The 26,253-nt window shown below is 35.3% G+C and overlaps 1 protein-coding gene across 2 annotated transcripts in view; it reads left to right on the forward strand.

The window, feature by feature from the left end:
* PAT2 (protein affected trafficking 2) overlaps window positions 1–26,253 on the forward strand; it is a 194,888-nt gene that overhangs the window by 20,618 nt on the left and 148,017 nt on the right. For both annotated transcript variants that reach the window (XM_089815975.1, XM_089815977.1), the window contains exons 2-3: window positions 5,045–5,121; window positions 25,924–26,173. In XM_089815975.1, coding sequence (XP_089672101.1) covers window positions 5,045–5,121; window positions 25,924–26,173 — 327 coding nt within the window. The remainder of the gene's footprint in view (window positions 1–5,044; window positions 5,122–25,923; window positions 26,174–26,253) is intronic.

The raw sequence follows: 26,253 nt of genomic DNA on the forward strand, positions 1-26,253 counted from the left end.
CTCTTAATCTCTGCAACTTCAAGTCCCAAAAGGTAATACATCAACTCAATGCCCTTCATCTCAAAATTTGTTGCCAAGTTTGAATTGCACTTAGAAATCAACATCTTTGCCCTTGTAAGAGTCGTGTCATTGACATAGAGTACCAAGATGGCTCAGATCCAATTGGTATGAAGTATAGGTTGGGATTTGCCTCACTCTTGGTGAAGCTCATGCTTTGCAAATAGCTATCGGGCCTAGAGTATGATGCCCTTGACACCTATTTGAGTCCATATAAGGATTTCTTTAGTCTGTATACATGTGATTATTTGTCATTTGCCTCAAACCCTTGTGGCTGCTTTATATATGCCCCTTCCTTGACATTTCCGTTGAGGAATGTTATCTTCACATCATTGTGGTGAATACTTCACCCCAACTCTAAGACAATGGATATCACGACTTAGATAGAAGAATATCCAGCAATAGGACCAAAGGTCTCATAGTCTACTCCCTCTTTCTGAGAGAATCCTCAAGCCACAAATCTTGCATTACACTTCTCACGGTTATCTGTCTCATGTTTGATTTTGATCAACCATCTAGAAGTCACCATTGACTTCCCCATTGGTCTTGGCACACTCTCCTAGATATCATTCTTCATGATAGAGTTTTGCTCTGTAATGTCCCCGTTTTGGAGGAGTTAATTATTTATAAAGTTATCAATTAAAAAAATATATTACAAGGTAAATTTATATTTAATTAATTTAATAAAGTGATATATTTTATAAAGTCATTAAATAAAATAATGTTCTAGAGGTTGCTGGAAGAAGCGGAGAAAAAATTAAAAAGGACGCCGACTTGTCGAGGAAAAAAGAATAAATAGGCATTGAGGGCTCATTGCCTATCATTAAGATTTATTATTGATATTTGCTGATGTGTGTTGTGGAGCCTAGGGTTTCTGCAAGTAGTCACAATTGGCCATTGAGGAAGAAAACTCTCAATTGGTACGAAATTTTGAAGGTGCGAAAGATCACTTGAATTATTGCAGCAGTGGAAAGGATATTTCAGTCCTTTCACTTTTGCTTAATTGCTGGTTTGGAGTTTCAATTGGAGTTGCACTTTCATCATATCATCTTCAGCATTTATTCTCCAACATTTGATCAATCCAGGTTCTTCATTTCAGTTTGTAGTTGTAACAAGTTCTCAGTTGAAATCAGCTAGTTAGGGTTTGTTTGTAATGTGCCATGTTGTAATGTTTCGGTGCTGAAAATTGCATATCATATGTAAAACACTTGGTTATCATTGAATGAATACATTGGCACTATTTTACATCAGTTATTTAAGTAGAACAATTTCTTTTATTCAGCAATATACTTTCGACAGTGTATTAAATTTAGGGTTTTTTTAGTGACCTATTGGTAATGGGGTCATTACATGCTCCTCCACCATGACATCTCTCCATATCTGCTGGTTGGTGCTTCTTCAAAACTGTGCAAGGCTTTGAGTCTACAATGCATGTCATTAAGTCCATATATGTCAGAAACTTCTGTGAAGGGCCACTCTCCTTGAATGTGGTTCCGGGAGCCCAACACACTTCTTGGTGTCTCTCAAGATCTGTTGAAACTATCTTGGGCTTCTTGACTGATTTGGAAGGGGCTAATTGCTCCTCCCTGAAGTCTAACTCTATGCAATGGAAGTCTATGAACTCTTCTCACCCTTTTTGAATCCTGCAACAAAATATCTTTTGCAACTGTAGGTAGATGCTGGGAGTTCTTGGAGACCCAGTAGGCTTTTGATTCCGCACCGTATCCCACCAGAATGCCCTTCTCACTTGAGGGCTCTAACTTTGTCCTCTTCTCCACAAGCACATGGATATTAGACTAGACAAGCTAAAATCATGAGATGTCCTATCTCAATGAATGTCTCCTCTGGGGTCTTGACCTCTAAAACCCTTTGAGCACTGCTGTTCTGTAGAATATGGCTTTGTTGCATGGTTCTGCCTACTTAGAAAACTATGATCATAGATCATGGCCATAATAAAACTAATGAAGAACCTGTTCTTTCTCTTGGCAACCTATTCTGTTGCCGGCTGTAGGCAATTATCTTCTCCCTCTTGATTCCTGCATCATTGCAAATATCTCTGAACTCATTGGAGGCATACTCGCCCTAATTGTCTGATCTCAGCACCTTGATCTTCTTTCCTTTTAGATTCTTTACATGACCGACTTGTAATTCACTTTTGATTTGCCTTTGGCATGGTCAACCTTGCTGTAATTCCAATGACCTATCTTGTCTATAAATACAGTCTGCGCTTTGGAAAATTGTAAGAGAGTAGTGAGTGACAAAGTGAAGATCTGTGAGCAGAGTTTCTAAAGAGCAAAATTCAGTTCATGTGGTAGCTATTTGAGACTGTGGCAGAGAAGTAAAAGTGACAGTGTTTTGCTGAGGTTGACATTGTTTTGCAGGACAACTGCATTATAAGGAGAATTTCTCTTTATCTATTGTGGAGAATTGTATGTAGCTTGTGCCTGTGATAGTGAGTGCACAAGTTCTTTTCTGTATCTTGCTACTTTGATAGTGTGCCTTTGTTGCATGTCTGAAGCAGTGAGCTCCTATCTATTTTTGATGTTGTATTGGCAGTGAGCCTCTGGTTGCAAGCCTGTGAGCTCGTATGATCTTTGTAATCAGACTATATATGAGTGATATACCTTTGTGAGCAAGTGCTCACTGTGGTTTTTCCCAGTTTGGGTTTTCCACATAAAACTTGGTGTGTTCATGTGTTATTGTGTCTGTTCATTGTTTACTTAATAAGCTGTGCGGTGGATAACATTGTTGGTTGATTATTCAAGTAAAGAGTTTTTGTTTATGCTGATTCACCCCCCATCAGCATCCAATGTGTGTTGAAAAACTGGTATTGGAGCAAAGTTACTCTTGAAGAAGCTTAACTGCTTGAGGCAGATCGAGGATGGCACAAAACTTACACTTTCAGGGTCCAATATTTGATAGTACAATTTTTTCTTATTGGAAGGACAAGATGGAAGCATGACTGGAAATGTTACAGAATCGTGTATGGGAGGTTATGAAACAGATTTTATTGCACCTCCTGGAAGGCCTTTGACCACTGAATAAGAAAAACAAAAGGAAACTGATGTGAAAGCAGGAGAAATACTTGTTAGCAGTTAATCTGACATGACATTTGGAAAGGTGAAAGGTATAAAGGGAGCTAAAGAGATATGAGATAAGTTAGTTCTGGTATTTGAAGGAGATTCAAAGACAACATGCAAGACTTATGAACCTAAAAAAGAAGTACAAGTTCTTGAGAAAGACAGAGAATGAGAGTGTTGAAAGCTACACATATAGAGTCACAAATGTTGTTGATGGAATCAGAGATGCTGGAAGACAACTAGAAGACAAAGATCTTTTACTTAAGATCTAATTAACCCTACCCAAAGAGATTATACGAATGGCATGTTCAAGGGTAAGCAATAATCTAGGTCAGTATTTAACTGTTCAACTTATTGCTTCATTTTCTGCATTTGAGATTGCAGAAGTTGAAAGGGAAAAGACTCAAAAGAGAGAGATTACATTTAAAGCTATTGATGAAGTTGAATCTGGGACAAGCAAGATGTTGGAGGAAGCAAAGCATTTCTTTCAAGAAGATTCAAGTGAAGCACTGGTAAATGCAAAGGTAAGCACCTTGTAAATGCATTAACTACGGAAGAATAGGACACTCTGCTAGTGTAAGCGATAATATTGTGAATAAGAAGATGATGATGGAAAAGTCAATTAAAAGAAAGGTGGTTTAAGGAAGAGATCAAATTTCAAAGACAGGGTAAAAAGAGTTTATGTTGCATGGAGGAATACTTATCTGAAGATGAGTATACTAATGAAACAATTGAGGATTCTCTATTTTTGGCTATCGCACAAAAGAAGAGGTGAATAAAAAAGAGATTGCATTACATGCTAAAGTTGTTGCAGATGCATGTATTATAGATTCCAGACGTTCCAATCATATGACAAGTGACAAGAGAAGATTTATTAAGTTGAAAGAATGTGATGAGGAGCAGTTAGATTTGTAGGAGAAGTAAGTGCACAAATCAAAGGCATTGGAATCATTTCAGTTGATGGTAACTATAGAACTGATGATGTTTAAAATGTTGAAGGTTTGAAACATAATTTGTTTAGTGTTAGTCAAATTTGTAAGAGAGGTTACTGCATTACTCTCCTCTTTGTGGCATATAGGGTGAAATTGTTTGTGTAGCAGCATTTTGAAATCATCCCACTAACATATAGGTAGTATCTTTCTAATCTCCAACAAATTTATATTGCTCGTAGACTATTTAAGAGTACGCACAGATAAATTTAACCTTGCAAATGAGATTTGTTGACGAAGAAACATTAAACTTTGTTTAAGATTAGCGCTTGGAAATATTCACTCCCTGCTCTTTCATGCCCAAGGATCACTTCATCAAGTATAGATTCTTGGGTGGCTTGAAAGTCACATCCTAAATCTTTCTTTTCTGCTAGATTCGCTTGGGACTATGACTGACTCTTCATTCAGTTCTCGCCCACATTATTGCAGCCACTTGTGGAGGAGCATATCTTAGTGGGGCTTGAGCCCTGGCCATCATCATTTGTTTGATCCATGGCCCACTGAATTAGATTGAAACCTGAATTCTATGTTATAGGAAACAAATGAATTTTTGCTTTGCTGGTTTAAAGAAATAACGTTTATATACTTTTTGACCCATGCATGCTGTTTGCAATGTGCAGATAGTTGGAAAAAAACAGACATACAAAGGACACAAAAAAGTACAAATATAATCAAAAGAAATGTAATGGTGAAAGAAGATCAGTGGATCATTATAATAAGCTAAAAGATCAGCTTGAGTGTGTGTGTGTGTGTGTGTGTATATATATATATCACGTGGGAAACATAACAGTGCTTCACAGCGAGCATGCAATTTTATGAATGCATTTTGTCAGTTGCTTATTTGTTAACTGATTCGTACTCTACAAGCATGTTTAATTACTTCAATAACGACTTGTGCTTTGTTATTTTATTTTATAGGTGGTAAAAAATGTGGCATCTCAGTCATTGGAGGTCAAGAAACTTGTTTACATCTATCTTGTACATTATGCTGAAAGGTATGTTTTTTCAATATGGTCATGCTTTATTCCTTGGAATATATCGACTTTGTGATGAAATTGTGTTCTTTATGTTCGTCCATGTACATCATACTTGAATGTATCAATATATCTCAAGTTATTGTTCTTTTTTATTGTTTTGATCCTATCCATTAGAGCACAGAGAACACTGGGGGGGGGGGGGGTGTTGAATCAATGTTTTAAAATTTAATTTTAAAACAGATCTTTCCTAATCAGCAAGTGAATGTTCAGATTAATCCATATATGTCTTCAACTGAAATGAAGCAGATAAATAAAAATCTTACGAAAACAATAATGAAAATTAACAAGGCTCACAAAATAATTTGTAACACAGTGATTTATGAGTGGAAAGCCCTCACAGGGATGAAAAATCACCCGTAAAGTGTCTCACTGGCTTCGTCAAAGAATTTACTGTTTATAGGGCCTCATTGGCTAATGTCTCTCATTGAAAGATGAGTGTGCCTCATTGGTAAATAAGAGTGCCTCATTGGCAGAAATAATATTTCTCAAATAATCAGAGAATGTGCCTCATTGGCAACCAAAACACTTTGCAATTCAGAATGTAAAGGAACAGAGTATCATCTCTGTCTCAATACAAAACTTTTCTTGAATATCTCATAATCCTTGAGACCCAGGAGAAAAAATAATATGTAAACAATGTAACCAGTCTGTGTATGTATATCATAGTGTTAAGAGAAGAATATCAATGCAACATAACCAAATAAATCTCAGTTCGTATCATACGATTAAATAAAACCCCTTTTTCAAAAATGTTCCTCAAAATTGTGCTCTGATTTTTCAGGGACTATATCCTCTATTGAAAAATAAAAACGTTTTCAAATCTGTCACAAATCCCATATTTTTGACTGATTTCAAAAACTGCAATAGTAACAGGAAAAACAGAGTTTCCAACTATTTTTTCTCAACTGCTAAAAGATCCCATTGAAATCTCAAAACTGTTAAGCATTTGAAAGAACCAGTTAACTTCCAAGTCTGTTTAAGTAAACCAATTAAGATGATTATAGTATTAAGGTGAGAAACGAATACCATTTCATCTGAAAACAAATTACCGTGCACTTATTACTCATTCAACTGTTGCTATTCTGGTAACGACTTGCTGATGAAACAACTGTGCCCTAGCATATCGGCTAGGGATTTAAGTGAAACTTTAAAAAATGAAATGAATAATTGTATAAAAAATGCACTTTTTATTTGGTCAGTAATAAATGGATTTATTGATACAGTAAAACAGTACACATAGATAATTACATAAGAGGGCTGCACACCTTTACACCCATTACATTCTTAAAAAAAAAGCCACCTTCCTAAATCCACAAAACTATGAGAACCATACTAACCCTCCCCTCCCCTCTAGAATATGCCACATCAGCGAGATTACATAATATAAGATGAAACATCCCTAAAATCACGGGCATCAAAAACATGAAAATTGGCTTCCTTGATTAGCCATCTTGGACTTTGACGTCACCACCTATCGACATCACACCAGGGTTTGAAACTGCTGGTCATCACAAACCAGCAGCCATCTCTATTTCGAGACTTCCTCCAACACCACAACTTCACTATGCTTGTCACTTCTCAGGCGCGAATCCCCCTTCCACTTCTTCAGCATTTTGTTGCAGGTGAGATTCACAAAATGTACTATATCTTTCCATCAAAAAGCTTCAAGCTTACATATTTTAAGCAAAAGACTTTCAATCTTCCATTTAATCTTTCATAATTTGCACAACGGAACCCACCTACTTCTAGGCATTTAGAAACACCATCGTCATTATACCAAAAAATTGAAATTGAAAACATTTCCTGCATCACACATTCTGGAAAAAACCCTCACCACCACTCTTAGACATCGAGGGGTCACTGATCGATGGCACTGAGGGTGAGCCATCAGAAACCCAAGCATCCGTCTACCCTTTGCATCTTGAAAACTCGAAATTTCCTTCTTCAAATTCTCCCATGCCACAACAATTCTTGCCTTATAAGCTCGCTTGTCATAGCTACTGGCCACCATAGAAAGGAGTAGCAATTGACTTCCATCTCTTCATTCCAATGAGCAAAACATTTGTTGTAGTCGAAACTGAACCTAGGTGCAACCCATTCCAAAAGAGACTCCACACCCACAATCAAATTGTGAGGGAAGAGCGATGGCATCACCCACTGCACCACCTCCTCCTTTTCATTTAATTCTAGTCCCAAAGCCATTATCATTGCTGCTATGTCCACATTTACTTTCTAGTGATGTTTTGAATCCTGTAAAAGTGGCCCTAGAGTCACCTTCACCGCTTGTTACACCAGATGATGGGCATTTTAAGAGGAGCTTCAATCGATGGTCTTTCACTGGACCAAACAACATTTTTTGTTGTTTCTTCGTGTGAAAAGTAAACATTGGCCCCATGAATTCCTTCCTTGCCTTACCAAAATTTGCTACTCAAAACCACCTAGCGGAAAGCAGAAAAAATCACCCTGCAAAACCTTTCCATTCCTCTTGTTTTAAAGACACCTCGTATGCTTCAATCTGTCCTTCTAGGCTACATTCAATGCATATTTTTCTTCTAAAAGAAAGAGTGCCATCACAATCTCCTTTCTAATCATTTGGCTTCCATCATTAAAACAACCCGTTCACCCTTGCTTTTAATTATTATTTTTAAAAAATAAAGTAAGTTCTCGACTCATCCAAATGAAAAGAAAACTTTATTAGAACAAAAACCTTAGAAAATCCCTCCCGCCCCCCCATTCTCTCAATGGTCAAATCTTTCAAATTCCCTTTTGCCTATAGTTTCAAATTTTGTTGCCCATTTAGATAGAACATCCACCTCCTTATTACCTTCCCTTCTAATGTGGCTTATTTTAAAACTATCTAAAACATTCCTGATCCTTTGCAAGAAATTTGACAAATGCCAAGCATGTATTTGATTGAGTCTTATAGCTTCAATCACAATCATTGAGTCCCCTTCGAAGTGCAACTTCCTTACCCCTAGGACTTTTGCACATTGAACAGCCAGCAAAACAACCTTTATCTCTGCCATACTATTAGTTTCATGTTCAATTTTCTTTTCTGCCAAAGCAATAACTTCGCCCTTCCAGTCACGAACAATAGCCCCTGCTCCCGAAGGGCCTAGATTCCCGTTGGCTGCTCCATCAAAATTGACTTTTGTCCATCCCTCATTAGGGGCCTCCCATTTAACCTCATCTAGAGCTTCTTTCTGTTCCTTCTATTTGAAACATCCTTCCTTTCTAATCTTTATTCCTGGCCACATCCTCTGAATCAAACTATCTACCTTTATAAACATCATTTTTGTCTGATTACATCTAATGGTGGCCGCACTCAAAACCTCTTCCATGGTTAATCCTCTACAATAGACGCTCAAGGGACTCCTCTTGAAAAACTCTCCTATTCCTTTCCTTCCAAATTTCCCAAACCACAATTGAGGGAGTCACATTCCATATGTTTGACAAGACAAATTTTGAAGTCGGTCTAGGCCAGCTAACAAAAGAATCCTATACTGAGTTCATCCAATGTCCTTGCCATTCCAGTTTTTCCTTACCATATCCCAACAATCTTGTGCAACTAGACATTTCAAGAGAAGATGGTCTATGGATTCCTCCGCTTGTTTGCACGAAACACATCCACTTGGACCATTGAAACCCAGTCTCATTCTTCGATCATCAGTCAAAAGCGGCCTTGCATAGCCAACCATGCAAAGGCCTCCGCCTATGGAAGGCAGTCCTTATTCCAACCTAAGTTACCTCCTTCAGATCAATTCCCCTATCTAGTTGAAATCAACCCATAGCTCAACTTTACCAAATAATCCCCTGTTGATGAAGAACACCAAAAGACCTTGTCCTCCTTTTCAGTTCTACATACTTCTCTATTTTGAAAAATACCTTTCAAAAGATTTGGTTGCTGAATAGATAAACTCTCTCCTTCATAGCATTTCTAATGCCACTCTTCCCCATAAGGCTCTACAACTTTCTCCATATAATCAGCCACCCTATTCCCCCAAAGTCTAGACAAGAACTCTTTCACTTCTACATACCTTGGCGGTTTTCAGCAAGGGCATGATAGCGATTCCAAGAATCCTCCCAAAATTTAGATTTCTTTCCATCTCCAACTAACCAAGAAACATGATCTATAATTACAAATCTGCATGATAACAAGAAGTTCCAAATAGCCGGTCCTGAAGGAGGATTTCTAATAGTTAAAATCCTTTCAAGCTCCTGGGAGTCCAAATATTTTGCTCGGAGAATCTTTACCTAGAGTTGATCCAAACACTTGTAAATATTCCACATCAATTTTTCTCCCAAGGCAACGTTTATTAGATGCCAATCCTTTATTCCTGCACCCCCATATTTTTTGGACTGACAAATTTTCTACCATGCTAATAAACGAAGTTTATCTTCCTCACTTGCCCCATTCCAAAAACATTTCCTCATCTTTTGTCCTATAATTCTGGAAACCTTCTTAGGAATATTCAAACACATCATAGAGAAAATTGGGACTGTTGACACCACATTTTTTTACATCAAGATGCGCTCAACCGAAGTAAGCCACTTGCCTCTCCACCCTTCCATCTTTTTCACACCTTTTTCCATCAAAGTTTTCTACAAGTCAGCCTTGTTACGGCCTTGAGAGAGAGGAATGCCCAAATACTTACCTGGGAGAGAACCACACCTGCTATTTAGAATATCCCCAATTGCTCCCTGCCTACTAGCAGGGACATTGAAAAAGAAAATTTCCGACTTGTTCTAGCTCAACTTCCGACCTGAAACCTTTCCATAAAGGTCCAAAGTACTTTTCATCACCCGAGCTTCCTTCTCTGAAACCTCACCTGCCAAAAAATTGTCATCTACAAATTGTAGATGAGAAACCACCTCAACACCTTCTGCCATCATCACCCCCTTCCAAGAACTTGACACTCTCTGCTTAGTTATCAACCTTCCTAAAACCTCAGCCATAATAATAAATAGAAAAGGGCAAAGAGGGTCCCCTTGTCTAATACCTTTCTCCAAATCGAAAAAACCTTGAGGACTTCCATTAACCAAAACTGAAAATGAGGGGTGGAAATGCAACTCCTTACCCACTCCACCCATTTCACATCAAACCCAAACTTCTAAAGAACTTTTAACAAGAAATATCTGTCCACCTCATCATAAGCTTTCTTTATATCAAGTTTCACTGTCATTTTCTCCAATTCCCTCATTCTTATAAAATGTATAATTTCATGAGCTATAATCACTCCTTCATAAATAGATTTACCTAGGGAGAAGCCACATTGTTCAGAGGAGATTATAGAGTCTAAAACCTTCTTTAATCTATTTGCCATCACCTTGGAAATTACCTTGTAAATAGTGTTACACAAAGCAATCGGTCTAAAATCCTCAAGGTTTCCAAAGCATTTTTCTTTGGGACTAGAGCAATAAAGGTGTTATTTAAATCCTTTAAAACAAAACTCCCATTTTAGGATTCCTCAACCACCTCCCAAACCTCTCTATTGACCGCATCCCCAAAACTCTTGGAAGAAAAGTGCTAGAAACCATCTGGGCCCGGAGCTTTATCCTTACCTAAGCCCCATAATGCATTCTTAACTTCTGCCATAGTCACTTTATCCATCAACATATGATATTAACTTCTAGAAATCTGACTTTGAATAACATCCAAGACCTCATCCATCTCCACTAAATTCAAATCTCCTCTCTGATCTCTATTTCGAAAGAAAGCAACAATTTCCTAATTAATTTCCTCCGGAGTTTGCAACATCCTGCCACCATCAACTTTTATGGAGTAAATCTTATTGAGAGCTCTTCTCATTCTAATAGAGTTATGGAAGAATTTAGTATTCCTATCACCTTCATTTAACCATGTTTCCCTCGATTTCTGTCTCCAAAAACCTCTTCCCTTGACAATACTTCTTCATATTCCTTACTAAGGGTTTTTTCAGCCTCAAAATCCTCTTCTCCCATCCCAAACCAAATTACCTTATCATTTAACACTTTCATGGAAGCTTCTAAGGACAATTTCCTATCAAAAATATTGTGAAAGTGTTCTCTATTCCTTATTTTCAACTGCTCTTTAAGGAATTGCAATTTCTTGAAAAAAAAAAGGCCTTTATTACCTTCAAAATCTAGGGTACTCTGCCACCATCCTTTCACCTTATCTCGAAAACCCTCCGCTCTCAGCCACATAGCCTCAAATTTGAAAGGGCACCTGTTCAAAGACGACTCTTCCTGTAACCTTAGGCCTATTGGGAAGTGATCAGATCCATGAACAGGCAGAATCTCAGCTTCCCATGCCCATTTGAAACTAGACCAATCCCCCAGACATAAGGAATCTGTCAAGCTTCTCAACAATATTAACGTTAACAAAACAATGTTGTATAGTAAGGACAACATCTATAAATAGAACTGAATAAGTAAACTAAAAAGAAAGCCTAAATGACCATTAACTAAGGTTCTAGAAGAATAAGCTACATATCGGAAGAACCTAAGATAGTAAAAATAATACCCTCCGTTAATGGTCATTTTATCAATTACACCAAGTTGCCCCCTAAACTTGACAAACTTTTCTACATTGAGAGGCTTGGTGTGGATGTTTGGAGCATTGTCCTTAGTGCGTAGATACAGCAACATCACTGATTCATCTTGGACAAGCTAAGATAGTAAAAATAATACCCTCTGTTAATGGTCATTTTATCAATTCCACCAAGTTGCCCCTTAAACTTGACAAACTTTTCTGGATTGAGAGGCTTGGTGAGGATGTTTGGAGCATTGTCCTTAGTGCATAGATACTGCAACATCACAGATTCATCTTGGACAAGCTGGCAGATGTAGTGACAATGAAGGTCTATATGCTTTGTCCATTCATAGAGGATTGGACTATTGGCTAATTTGATTAATCCCTTGATGAATAGACCCGCAACATATGTTAGTAATCCAATATATCAATAAAATCATTATAAGAGTAAACTATTATCTAATTCCTATAAGTTAGGCAAGTTTACAAAAACACAAGATCCTAATTCCCAAATTAACCACATTTTAAGGAGAGATTGTGATCAGATACTTAGCCCTTGGGGGAGTGCTTCTTGGGGTTCTAGTTGTCTTGCATAACTTAGACAGCTCTCCAGCTAGCTACCATCTCTTCACCGTAATTCTCTCTTCAAGACCTTATGGATAATCAACCTTGATATATCCACCCTTCCTTGGAGAGAGCTCTTTCTCATCCTAGGCCTTATGGATACCCACTCTGGGTGTATCTATATTTGCATATGCATATATTTTTCATAAGCATATATATTGGTTCCGTTAGAGAATATCTAATTCCTTGCCTTACTTCCTTAAGAACATTCAATTATAGGATGTCTTGTTAATTCTTATAGAGAGGTTAGCTCTCTGCCTTTATTCCCTATGGGAATTACAATTGAGTTCCTTTGTCCTCTTATTAGTGGCTAATTGGAGCAGTTTATATCTTCTTTCTATTAATCTCAATAGATTCAATACTCTGAAAGAGTCCGTTATTTACTGTGAGAAATTTCTAAGTCAGTGATGGGTCTTGTGTAAGTTTTGATTGTGTTATTATATATTGTTTGACTGATATTCTTGTTGTGTCCTTTTTGGTTCCATCTGAACGGTTTTTTATTTCTTGGATTATCGATTCCTTTTACTTGAATCCTTCTTTTGACCACTCATTTTAATTGACGCTCTTCCTTTCACATATGCTGATGAGTACTTGCTGTGTCTTGTTTGATCTGAAATGAATGCAATTTGTTTGATGCTGGTCAATATTGAATTATTTACTCGCCAATGATCCTCAGATTATTAACTTGTTCTTATGCTGATGAGTACTTGCTGTGTCTTGTTTGATCTGAAATGAATACAATTTGTTTGATGCTGGTCGATACTGAATTATTTACTTGCCAATGATCCTCAGATTATTAACTTGTTCTTCCACAGGTGTGCTACAAAAGTCATCCACAATTCTGCAATAATATCTTCTATAATTTGCTCGTTAAGTCTGTTATAAAATATCCACAATCCTTTCTCAAAAGTATTTTACAACTCTTCATACCTTTCACCTTCGATCTTCATATACTATTCTCTTTTAATCTGGAGTAGATATTATATACTTGATTGTCTATCGTCTTGCCCTTCGTAATCAGTGGTTCTATATCTCAGATAACCTTATCTATTACATAGCTTTTCTAAATGGTTCCATGCCTCTCAATCTGATATGTTCATGTTGTTCAAGCTGAGTCTCCCCATTTTATATTGTTGATGCACATTGTGGCTTATAGGCTGGTGGCGCTTTCTGTTATTTTCTTAGACTGTGTGATGATTTGGATGACTGGGATATTGATTCATTAAGTTCTGATTTGTTTATCAATTTATCTCTTTGTGAATTGTAACACTCTAATGATTGTATATCTATGCAGACTGTATATGGATTGCAGATTGCATACAATTTCTAATTCTGAAGTCCAATCTGATGCTTTTTTGTTTGCTGTGAATTATACTGGTTATTATGCTGACTGTATATGTATCTATTATTTCATTGGATTATTAGTCTTTTACACTGATTGGTTATTCAGAATTTCAGATTACTTAGTCAATGGTTGATGAGATTCCTATTTGTTGATACGATGGTGTTCGAATCCCACAATATGTTTATATTGTGTCTTATTAGTGTTTCTTTTTATGACTGGAAAGAGTACTTGTATCTGATTGGATGGCATTGCTGATTGAATCCTCTAAGTCTCTGGGGAAAGGTAGCAACCTTTCCTTCCAGTCCCTATTATATTAGTTTATATTATTTATTAATATTTACATCTGATATTTTATATACTAGTAATTTTTATTTTATTGTAATGTTTCCTGTATATATTTTATTATTTATTATATTATATTAAACAATTACTTGGTATATATTTTATGAATTTATATTATGTTTCAGATTTAGATTATGATAATATATAGATAATTTTATATATTTTAATATCTATATTATGATAATATTAAATAATAAGAACAATATATTTGATCTTTTCATAATTAGCATTTCAAGTTATATATGTATATTATGCAGCCCACCCATACCCCCATCAACATTCCCCCATTGCTCTGAAATTGAAGCCTTTTTTCCCCACACCCGAAGCTCGTCCCAACATACCCCCACGCTGGTGTTACACTACTAAATACCCAATGCTAAATATAATAATATGAATAACAACATACAAATATGATAGGAACTAGGAACCTGAGATATCAAACAAATGGTCATTGTGAGAAAATAAAAAACCTAACTTTTATAAAATAAGAAATATATAAATTTAAAATTTAAAAACTTGAATAGGTTCTAAAGATGAGGAACTACAAACCTGAGAAAGCAATCAGATGGCTAGTGTGCTAATCTTTGCCCTCTGCGATCTATGACATTTTCAATACAATATCAAATGCTTCCGTGCCATAGTTCCAATGTCCATTTTTGTCAAATCTGATTATTCTGGAATAATACGTTGGAACATAATGTCATGTCTCATAAACCATATCCAATAGTAAAACTTAAGTTACTATTCTCAAGATAGTAATTATTAATAATTTAATAACGAAATTATAAATGTTGAATTAACAATTACCTCTACAATAGTGGCAAATTCTGTCCACGTAGAGCAAATCTCACTAGTAGTCTCATTAGCAAACATCCTACCAATGCACAAAAAGAACCCGAATTTCACCTCATCATCCTAAAATGGTGTAACTCTACCAGGCCTAGGTATGTACCACTTAGGATTCAATGCGTAGGAAGCCATGTGCAAAGGAGTGTTCAACTTTCCCCACCTGCGGTGAATGACAGGCTCAATGTGCTTAGTATAGAATGCTAGAGTGGGGTCCTTCTCATGCACAACCACCCTCATTTGTCCAATCATGGAATTGATGCGCTCATAAACCTCTCCAAGGGAAGCTACATCCCCATTACCATATTTGATGACCTCGAAAACTAGAGTAATGATGGAACTATGTATTTTCTATCAATCCAAAACTAATCACTCTATATTGTCTCCTTCACCCTCTTCCCTTGTTCTATTTTGGATTCAGTCACTGATTCCATTCCCGTGTTAGAACCATGAGTTGCAATGGCTCTTACAACTCAAATATTCTCTCCAAGAGAATGTAATATTATGCATATCTAGTCTCAACTGGTTTCAGGAACTCCTTCACGAAGTCCCTAAAGAGTGCATGTGAAGTGTGGTGATCGCGGATAAACATCTACACCTTTATCGCATCATTAACCACTCGTTTATTCCAGTCAATTTTCCTCTTGTCCTTGAGTGCATTGTTCATGGCATGCACACAACATGGAGTCCACCAAATATGTCTATAGGCTGCCTCAACAAGCCTCCTTGCAGCTTTGCACACGTGCTGCATTTGTCACTACTTGGACCACATTTTGTGGCCCAACCTCCTCAATGTCATTTCTAAGGACAAAAAACTGAAAATCAACATCTTTGCAAGTGCCTTGTATTACGATATTAGATAGTTTCTATTTTCTCTCTCTTCCGTCTTTTTCTAATGGTCACTCTTTTTGTAATGATTCCATATACTCCTTTTGTTCGTTATGGAAACTTTATTTTTCACTCTACAAGAATGTTTCTATTTCCTCTCTTGTTCTTTATAGAAACATTCTCTTGTATCTTGTATATATAGATCATTCATGATCTTTGTTTAATAACACATTCATTATTTTACGTTTAATAACACATTCATTATTTTATCATAATATGGTATCAGAGCAAATTCCTAGCCTCTTCGAAATTTTTTACATTCATTTTGAAATTATTAATTCAAAATTTTTGAAATATTTGCCAATGTACAAAATTTGCACCTTTTTTTTCGTCCAAACCCAACTAGGGATTCAACGTTTAATTTTTTGTTTTGCAATTTTCTTTATACTACATGGTTTAAAATCTGCCCTCTGTTTAAGAACTTTGCAAAATTTTTCAAGTTTTTTAATCCGACTACAATTTTTTTGAAAACCCTCGTTTCCTGTGTCAGATTAACAATTTTTTTGCATACTCCTGGTGGGTTAGGTTAGTCTCACTTTTTTTTGGGTGCATTGTTTTTCATGCCTAAATTTTTTGAGCTAGCGGATTCAAAATCTATTTTCAGATTTTTTTTGGGTTTTTTCAGCTCTTATCTGTGGGTCTCTTCAATTTTTTTGGGTCTTCTGTCAATCTATCAATAAGTTCGTGCCATCGTAAATTTTTCACGCTTTTTCATTGAAAAACGTACAATGGCATCTCTCACTAGTCTCATGTTGGAAGGCAGTCAACGTTTCAACAGAAAGAACTACAACATTTGGAAGCAGAGAATGATGACGATCTTCGAGTACCATCGCCTTCAGGCACTTGTTTTGGGTACCGAGACTCGTCCTACCATAGTTAATGCTACTCGAGAAGTTTAATGAGCGTAATCGTGAAGCGGTTATGCTTATTAATCTTTTAGTCACTGATGATCCGCTGCCTCAAGTACCATCTGGCAAGACAATTGTAGAGATCTGGACAACATTGGAGGATCTCCACGAGACATCAGATAAAAGTAGAGCCTTCTTTCTAAATAATCAATTATTATTTATTATTATGGATGAGCACATGTCCTTACAAGAACATCTTCTAAAGATTAAGGACATCAAAGATCAACTTGAGGCCATTGGCCATACTATGGAGGAAGAGGATATGATGGTCATTACTCTGAAAAGCCTACCACCATCCTATGAGGACTTTATTGAGACGCTCAACATCACTGCAACTAATGTTGACCTAAAGTTCTCAAATCTGTGCACCAAACTTTTGCAGTAGGATCATTGGAAACAACAGTTTGGTATTAGTGCACCTTTGTCCTCCTCTGAACAAGCATTTTCAGCCCAATTCTTTAACAATGATAAAGGCCCGTCTTAGTCATCTGCTTAGTCTCAAAATAGCTCCAAGAAGAAGCAAATCTAGGGCAACTATTGCCACAACTTTGGTCATGTGATTCAAGATTGCAGGACTCACTTTGCTTCTAACCTGCGGAGCAAGGAGGGTCTCAGCCACATGACAACATTGCAAAACATGCAGACCTCTGTGATCAACCCGAGGCTACCTTTTACGCTTTTTGATGACATGCAAATTTCTATTTTTTGAAAATAGATTAACCATTAAGGCAGGGTATTACAATATTATATAGTTTCTATTTTCTCTCTCTCCTGTCTTTTTCTAATGGTCATTCTTTTTGTAATGTTTCCATAAACTCCTTCCGTTCATTATGGAAACTTTTTTTTCACTCTACAAGAATGTTTCTATTTCCTCTCTCTTGTTCATTATAGAAACATTCTCTTTTATCTTGTATATATAGATCATTCATGATCTTTGTTTAATAACACATTCATTATTTTACCATAATACCTTGAACAATCAACTACCTTTAGAAATTGTGGACCCTCAGTGCATGTGACTATTATTAGGAACAAGCAACATTGGTGGGGGGCGAATCAGTTTTGCAACACTTTCAAACCAATTTATTACTTGTGCAACATCAAATTCTACCTAGGCTTGGGACTACACTTTGCTTCACTCTTTCCTACTTGAGCCATGGTATGTACTTGTTCATATGACCTTCATAACGCATAGCTTCTAGAAACATACTTGACGACTTACTTGCCTGCATCTGAAGCAAGTCTAGTTGAAGCCTTTTCTATAGCTTTTCTTTCCTCTTCCTCCACCTTTGCTGGATATCTGCTTGCTCTATGAGTAATGCGTACTGCTACTAGACTCCCTAGCCTCTTATTATGCACATGCTTTCCTTTTTCCATTTGTTTTCTCTCTCCACCTTTGCCTCATGCACTCAGTTGTTTGTGAAACTACTTTTGTTTGAGCACAACCAATAACTGTTTTCAAGGAAATGTATATGTAGCAAATGTTTCTCATCCTGAATGGAAGTGTGCAAACCATTCACACTCTTGGAGACTTTGCCTTTGTCATCTTCCTCACGAAAAGCTTGACTGTTGAGTGTAAAGAATTCTTCTGTGTACGATTTTAATGGACATCTCTTTGTGGCACAAGTTGGAGATTCTTGAACAAGTCCAACATGTAGTTGGCTGGCATAAAATTCTCCTCGAGCTTGATGACCATGTAAGGCCACTGTGAGATCATCTTCTTGCCTTCTAAACACAATCTCTTTGAATGAAGTTCCAACACAAGGCAGTATGCCCCAACTTTGTGGCAGAGTACTTAACTGTCTTGGGGTTCTTGATTGATTCAAAGTCAAAGCATCTCTCAAGCTCAGAGATTTAGTACAACAACTCTTCTAGATTTAAGTTTTTCAAGTAGCTAGGGAGATGAAATTTTGACTTGCTCCTGGTCTTCACCAAGGGTATCACAAATAAATCTTCTACATTGATTTCCTCGTCAAAATCAGCATCCAAATCTTGCTTTTTGTGTTCATCTCTTTTTCTCTTGCTAGCAGTTTCAATCAAAGCCACTTTTCTTCTTTGTGCAGTTTCAATGAGTTTTTGGGATTTCCTAAATGGTTTTCAGCATGTATGCTAGGTCTGCAACACATGACACTCTTTTAACTCTATAGACCACCGTAACGTCCCCTTGAAATATAATTTAATAATGAATAATAGCAATAAAATAAATAAATTCCAATATAATATAATTACAAGAAAACTAAGATTGAAATGTCGATATCTTCAAATATGAGAGAAAATAGAAGCAATTAATAGAAGTTTTGGGGAATGAGGTGACATCATCTTAGGCACTTTGTTTCTTCATCAATACCGTAAAAACATATATAGCCACGATTGAGACATCAAAAGATTTATGGATGCGATTATACTGAATCTGGAATTGATTCATTAAGATATTATGACAGCACTTTCATGAAAGAACATTGATTCATAAACATCCGATATATGATAGAAAGGATTATTACTATTGGCTGTATAAGTGTTAGCTGCATGTACAGCTGTAAATAAAGGCTGAGGTTGGAAAATAAAAAGAAGTGCACCCATCACAGTTTGGTGTTCGAGCTATGAATATGTGAGTATCAGGATCAAACCTTGCTTTATCCTATTTAGTAAGAAAATTGCTAGAAGGGTGAACTTTGATCAATGTAGATATCTCCGAATGCAATAGCACAAGATATTTTTAAATGATGGATAAAGAAAGATTGCAATGAATAAGGAACAGAATACAGTGCATGAAGGTCATCAAACATTTATTAAAATAGGGATAGAAATAAGAATGCTAAAAATTTCCTTAACAAAGATTTAGAAAATACCAACTACTGTTGTCATATCCCCATTTTAAGATAGAATTTTAATAATAATTAGATAATACAATGTTATTAAGTAAATAATGATAATAAAGTTATATTAAAACTAATACTAAAATATACAACTAGGAAATAATAATTATTTAATCTAAATTATTAATGAAATGATATTTAGTATGATATTTTAAATAATTAAAAAAATAATAAAATTTCAATGAGTAAATAAGGAAATAAAATTAAATACAAGAGACAGTATTGTAGGAAGTATGTTAACTTTCTAAATAGAATTTAATAATAAATAATAATAAGCACAAATAAGTAAGTAAATAAATAATATAAATTAACTAAATCTAATGAAAAATCAAGCATTGTTTAACAAATAGACATTACTCCTTAAAATTAAGATTTAAAAGGCAGGAGAATTTATTTTAGAGAGAAGGAAAAAAAGGGGGAGAAGAGAAGAGTTCAAAAAGGAAAAATGGAAGAGGAAAGAAATATGAAGAAAATAAGGAAATGACTTTTCGAAAAGGTATCAATGATATTGAAAGGATGTGAACCTTTGAAAGGGTCATAATTATGAATGGTTGCAACTCTTCAAAAATATTTTGAGAATAAAGTATTGAGACTTTTCCAAAGGATTATAATTATGAAGTGTTGCAGCTTTTCAAAAGGATTATAACTACGAAGTGTTATTACTTTTCAAAGGATTCGTATTATGAAAGGTTTGTGACTCTTGGAAAAGAAGAAACAAAAAAAAGTATATTTTGTCCTTTCCTTATAATTAGAAAAGGAAAATCTTTAGAAAGTAAATATAGAGTTGAGATAATCTAGAAGGAATAATTCATTGAAGGACCGACTAAGGATAGAGCCACACGGACCAAGAAAAGAAGGTAAGAAAGGTATGTTTATGGATTATATTTGTTTAATTATATTTATGAATTTATTTATATTAATGAATCATACTTGTGGATAATATTGTGTTAGCTCATGGGGTTAACACCATTGATATTAATGAGACTCGAAGCACGAAGTATGTGAGATATTAAGATCTCCATTGTCTGCCATGGCTGAAAATCAATGTGGACTCGAATCATGGAGCATGTGAGATATTAAGATCTCCATTGTCCAACATGGTGGACTATCAATGTGCTAGAATATTCTAATATGTCAACATATGCATATGTGATTGACTTTGGATAGAGGATGCCTGTCTAAGAAGAATCTTAAGGGGTGCGCTCACGGAAAGACGACGAGGTCTATGAGCTAGGAAGCTCGATCTGGAGATGTCCTTAGGATTGGGGTTAAATTAGAGGGTGGAATAATATAGTTAGCTTTGTTATTGTTGTTATTCTAACCATTATTTTGTAGGTATTACTTGTCCTGAACTAACCTTAATAGTGGGGACATTATAGTGGTATCAGAGTATCATCTTGCCATCTTGTAGGGTTAAAGGGGATCTTGAAAAATAATTTATATGAAAGACTAATGTAGAAAGTTAATGACTATTAGAAAGGATTCAAACATATCCATGATAACAACCTAAGAATTTGGACTAAAAGAAATATATATTTCAGCTCAGTAGAAGAATTTCTTGAGGACAAACATTTTGAGGAAGGACGGACTGTCATATCCCCATTTTCAGATAGAATTTTAATAATATTTAGGTAATACAATGTTATTAAATAAATAATGATAATAAAATTATATTCAAACTAATACTAAAATATAATACTAGGAAATAATAATAATTTAATCTATATTATTATTGAAATAATTTTTAGTATGATATTTTAAATAATTAAAAATAAACTAAAATTTCAATGAGTAAATAAAGAAATAAAATTAAATACAAGAGACAATATTGTAGAAAATATGTCAACTTTCTAAATAGAATTTAATAATAAATAATAATAAACACAAATAAGTAGGTCAATAAATAATATAACATAGAATAATATAAATTAATTAAATCTAATAAAAAGTCAAGCGATGTTTAACAAATAGACATGGCTCCTTAAAATTAAGATATAAAAGGTAGCATAGTTTATTTGAGAGAAGGAAAAAAAAGGGGGAGAAGAGGAGTTCAAAAAGGAAAAATGGAAGAGGAAAGTAATATGAAGAAAATAAGGAAGTGACTTTTTGAAAAGGTATCAATGATATTGAAAGGATGTGAATCTTTGAAAGGGTCATAATTATGAATAGTCGCGACTCTTAAAAAATATTTTGATTATAAAGTATTGAGACTTTTCCAAAGGATTTTAGTTATGAAGTGCTGTGACTTTTCGAAAGGATTATAACTATGAAGTGTTGTGACTTTTCAAAGGATTTGTATTACAAAAATTGTAGAAAATGCCAAGGTTTTGACAAAAAAGTTAAAAACTAAAAAACAAAATAATGTTTATTGTTATTTTTTGACATCCTGCCCATTGATACATGTAGGGTACTTTTTGAGACGTACATGCATATTCTCGATCTAAGATTGATAAATTGTGTTGGTTTTCTGAGATCGCTGTAACTGTACTAAGTCTTAAAGTTTGTAGCTGCGATAAAGATCTTTATCTCTCGAAATTTGGACGTTATTACTGTAATTGTCATTTTCAGCTGAAAAGGACACTTAAATTTAATTTGTAATATTAAATGTAAATGACATGTGCCATTCACATGCATTGAGGCATGAATATTCGAAGAGTTATAATTAATTATAAGAGTTATGGGAATCTCAAAAGACCTTTGGTTATAATGTGAAGAGTCTCTCCTATTGTTATATATTCACATCAAACAAAGGATATTGTACACTTGAACTTTTATTATCAATAAAATGATCTTTTGTTGTGTGGCTGGATTTTTTCCTTCATTCTACAAGGGTTTTCCCAAGATATCTTCTAGTGTTGGTTTTCTCTCTAGTGTTTTCTTTATTATTGTTTTTTTATCTTTAGTTTCTGGGCCCTAGTTTCAACATGGTATCCGAGCCTAGTTTTTGATAACAACAATAAAAGGAATCTATGTATTAATTATTTTGCCTTTGGTTGTGTCTTGTTCTGTTGCATACATATATAATGATAAGGATTTTATCTCTGCTGAGTATCTTGTTTATTAGTTCGTGATTGGTGTTTCTGAATGCTTTTTGGTTCTATCATTAGGTGTTTTTAAAATCTAATTCTAGGTGTTTCCAAATTTAAACTCTGATATCAGCATTATTTTTAAAATCTCATTGTATATTTCATCTTTCTTGTGCATCAATTTTTTGATATCAAGATTGTGTGATTTGTTGGGAGATCGAATCTAGAAATGCTTTATCACCTTGCTTCATGTGTGCAAGAGCATACCTATTTTCTGCTTTCCGTGACTATGTTGGGCACTTGGGTTGTGGGCTTTATGTTTTCCCTCAAATTAATGAGGCATGCGATTGTCAAGGGTCAAGAGGAGAGAAATGGCATTAGTTCAAATAGGCACGGGGTTTTCAATGATTGTAGGTTCTAGACTACTACATATGGGGAGAACCGCAGGTATGGCAGAAGCACAGAGCTCTTCTTCTTTGTTGGTGGTTACGCAAAAGCCGACAGTCACAGAATACATAATATCGAAGATTGATGTGTTGGTGAACTGGGCTCGGAAGGGATTGCTGCGACCCATGACGTTCGACCTTGCATGTTGTGCAGTGGAGGTGATGCACACGGGTGCTGCATGCTATGACTTGGACAGGTTCGATATCATTTTCAGGCCCAGTCCTAGACAGTTCGACTGTATGATTATCGCTGGCAACCTCACTAACAAGATGGCACCTGCCCTTTGCAAATATGCTCTCACCCCATACTTTCATGTTAAGATACATTCTTATTTAGGTGAGTTGGCAGCATCTTTTTTATTAGGCTCTTCAATTTTCTTCCTTTTCTTGTAACCGTTTTTTTAGATTGGTCTTCTTAGTTAGCCAATCACTTTTCGCGGTTAATAAATGTGTTCTGGTGAAACTAAGAGCAACTATAGATATGTTTGAAAGTTGCTAAGTGTAGATATGCTGTTGGGGTCATAATCTCTCTCTCTCTTTTTCCATCTCTTTTTTTGTATTTGAGACTTACATAGCCGTAGGGGTCTAAGTGGACGAAATTGCTTGTTATAAGGATGGAGGCCATCTCAGGTCAAACAGACATGCTAAAATATATCTAAACATATTTTTTCGTGAACTGGAAAAAGGAATCTATCTGAGTCATTCTTCGTTTTCCGGAAAAGAAATAATCACCCACTTCATTTAGAAAGGCAGTTCATTTAAAGACTAGGTGATCGAGTATTCTTGTGTATCATATGAGACATAGATGCAAAACTCTAGTCTGGGTACGGGTTGTAGAGATGAGTAAATTATTGTGATATTTATATTGATGCTATGAGATTTACGTGATCTTTAGAGGCATTATTCTAAATCTCCTTGTGTATGTGTGTTTATTGAGATTAGATCACAAAAGATGAGTACTTATGGTTATTTTTAGCATTGATAGTTGATTTTAATCTCTCTTGTTTCAGGATGCAACAAGATAAGGATTATAACTCCAAAGGGAGATGTTGAGCTTTAAAGGGAGATTTTAGCTTTAGAGGGAGGCTTCATTATTAAGAGGGAGTGCTTATGGAATCCCCTTCATTCTCATATATGCTTGTGATGCTTGTGGTATTTATAAAATATGAGACTTGAATGGAATCATGTCTTAGTTTGTTATTGCCTATTTTATTCTTGTGTGAATACATGAGATTGTAAGATCAGCTATGATAACTCTTTCACCATGCGATAGTGAACATCATGTTGAGAGAGTCCATGATGTGATCATGTTGAGAAACTCCATGATGGGAGAAGGATTTCATGTTGACAGATTCCATGATAGTTCACATTGAGAGAGTCTGTGATTAGTTGTGAGTCTTACAAATCTTTTCATGTTGAGTGATTCCATGAATATGAGTAATTGTTATAGGTTTTCATGTTGAGTGATTCCATGAATATGACTCATTGTTACAGGTTTTCATGTTGAGTGATTCCATGAATATGAGTAACTATTATAGGTTTTCATGTTGAGTGATTCCACGAATGACTCATTGTTATAGGTTTTCATGTTGAGTAACTCAGGAGTGTTAAAGTTTGTAGCTGCGATAGGGATTTTTATCTCTCGAAATCTGGACGTTATTACCGTTATTGTCATCTTCAGCTGAAAAGGACACTTAAGTTTAATTTGTAATATTAAATGTAAATGTCACGTGTCATTCACATGCATTGAGGCATGAATACTCGAAGAGTTATAATTAATTATAAGAGTTATGGGAATCTCAAAAGTCCTTCGGTTATAATTTGAAGAGTCTCTCCTATTGTTATATATTTGCGTCAAGCAAAGGATATTGTACACTTGAATTTTATTATCAATAAAATGATCTTTTGTTGTGTGGCTGGGTTTTTCCCTTCATTCTAGAAGGGTTTTCCTAGGATATCTTCTGGTGTTGATTTTCTCTTTAGTGTTTTCTTTATTACTGTTTTTCATCTTTAGTTTTTGGGCCCTAGTTTCAACACTAAGCACTGTCATGTATTTGGTATGTGTGTTCCGAATGGCAGCAACCTCATATTTATAATGAGAAAAGGACAAGAAGAGACATGTCCCTTCATGGGACATGTCTATTCATTAATTTGATAATTAATATAATAACAAATATAATCATATATATATAATTATATTAATTTCTCTCACATAATAAACTTGTATCTCATATGTAATTATATCTCATATATAATTGTAGATAGCCATAATTTTATCCAACTGAAGCTACCCAACATCAACAAGTTGGACATTCCTCTCTTTAATATTTCAAACAATTCAAAGGCCTATTAGATGGAGATTCTAGATTATCAAATGAGCACTTCTTTTGTCAAAATGAACAAGGATACAGCAACATAGGTGTTGACATGTTTTTTGGGGTCTGATTAGGGTCAATAGCTTTGTATATGAGTTACTCTTTTTATCAAAGTGTCCACAGAGATAGTTTAGACATTTTCCTTTTTCTCATTTCTGAAACTTCAACTGGCAAGATCTAGAAGGGGGTGATGCCAATATAGGGGAAAAGCTCTTTTAATTGACAGCTTTTTAATTTAGCTTAAAGAACAATGAAACTACATGTCACTAGAGACCTTTGTCTATTGTTTGAACATCAATTCATGTTTAAGAGCAGTTGTTCTGCAATGAAATGTAAAATTATCGCATCCAACATCTCATATATTAATATGATTTATCTGCACATATTGTAAAATATAATGCATTTCTTTCTATGTTATTTCAGAGTTTTATTTGAATAAATGAATTTAAAAGCTATATTTCTATGAACCTAGCTTTTATTTCTATGAACCTTAGATTCTGACATCTTTATGTAGCATGGTTCTCGCTTTCATCACTGTTAACAATCTTTGCATTATTTGGAGAAATAATGTAGGCGACCAGATGAGGCTTTACTGTCAATCAATAGTTTTCAGAAAGATCTTTCAGATTTGAATCCTTTGGTGCGTGCATGGGCTCTGCGTGCAATGTCAGGGATCCATGTTCATGTTGTGGCACCTTTGGTTGTAATGGCTGTTACTAAATGTGCTAGAGATCCTTCGCCTTACGTCAGGAGGTGTGCTGCAAATGCTATTCCAAAGCTTTATGATTTGGACCGGGAGCAAAATAATACTGTTCTGGAAGAGGTTAGTTTCTTCACATATGCTCGATTTTTGTGTTTATCTATTATTCTGTTCTTACATTCATTATTTCATGGATTACTGTA

Source organism: Cupressus sempervirens, chromosome 1 (assembly GCF_028749045.1).
Source record: "Cupressus sempervirens isolate cs-2001-9-10 chromosome 1, ASM2874904v1, whole genome shotgun sequence".
In the NCBI taxonomy this organism is placed as follows: domain Eukaryota; kingdom Viridiplantae; phylum Streptophyta; class Pinopsida; order Cupressales; family Cupressaceae; genus Cupressus; species Cupressus sempervirens.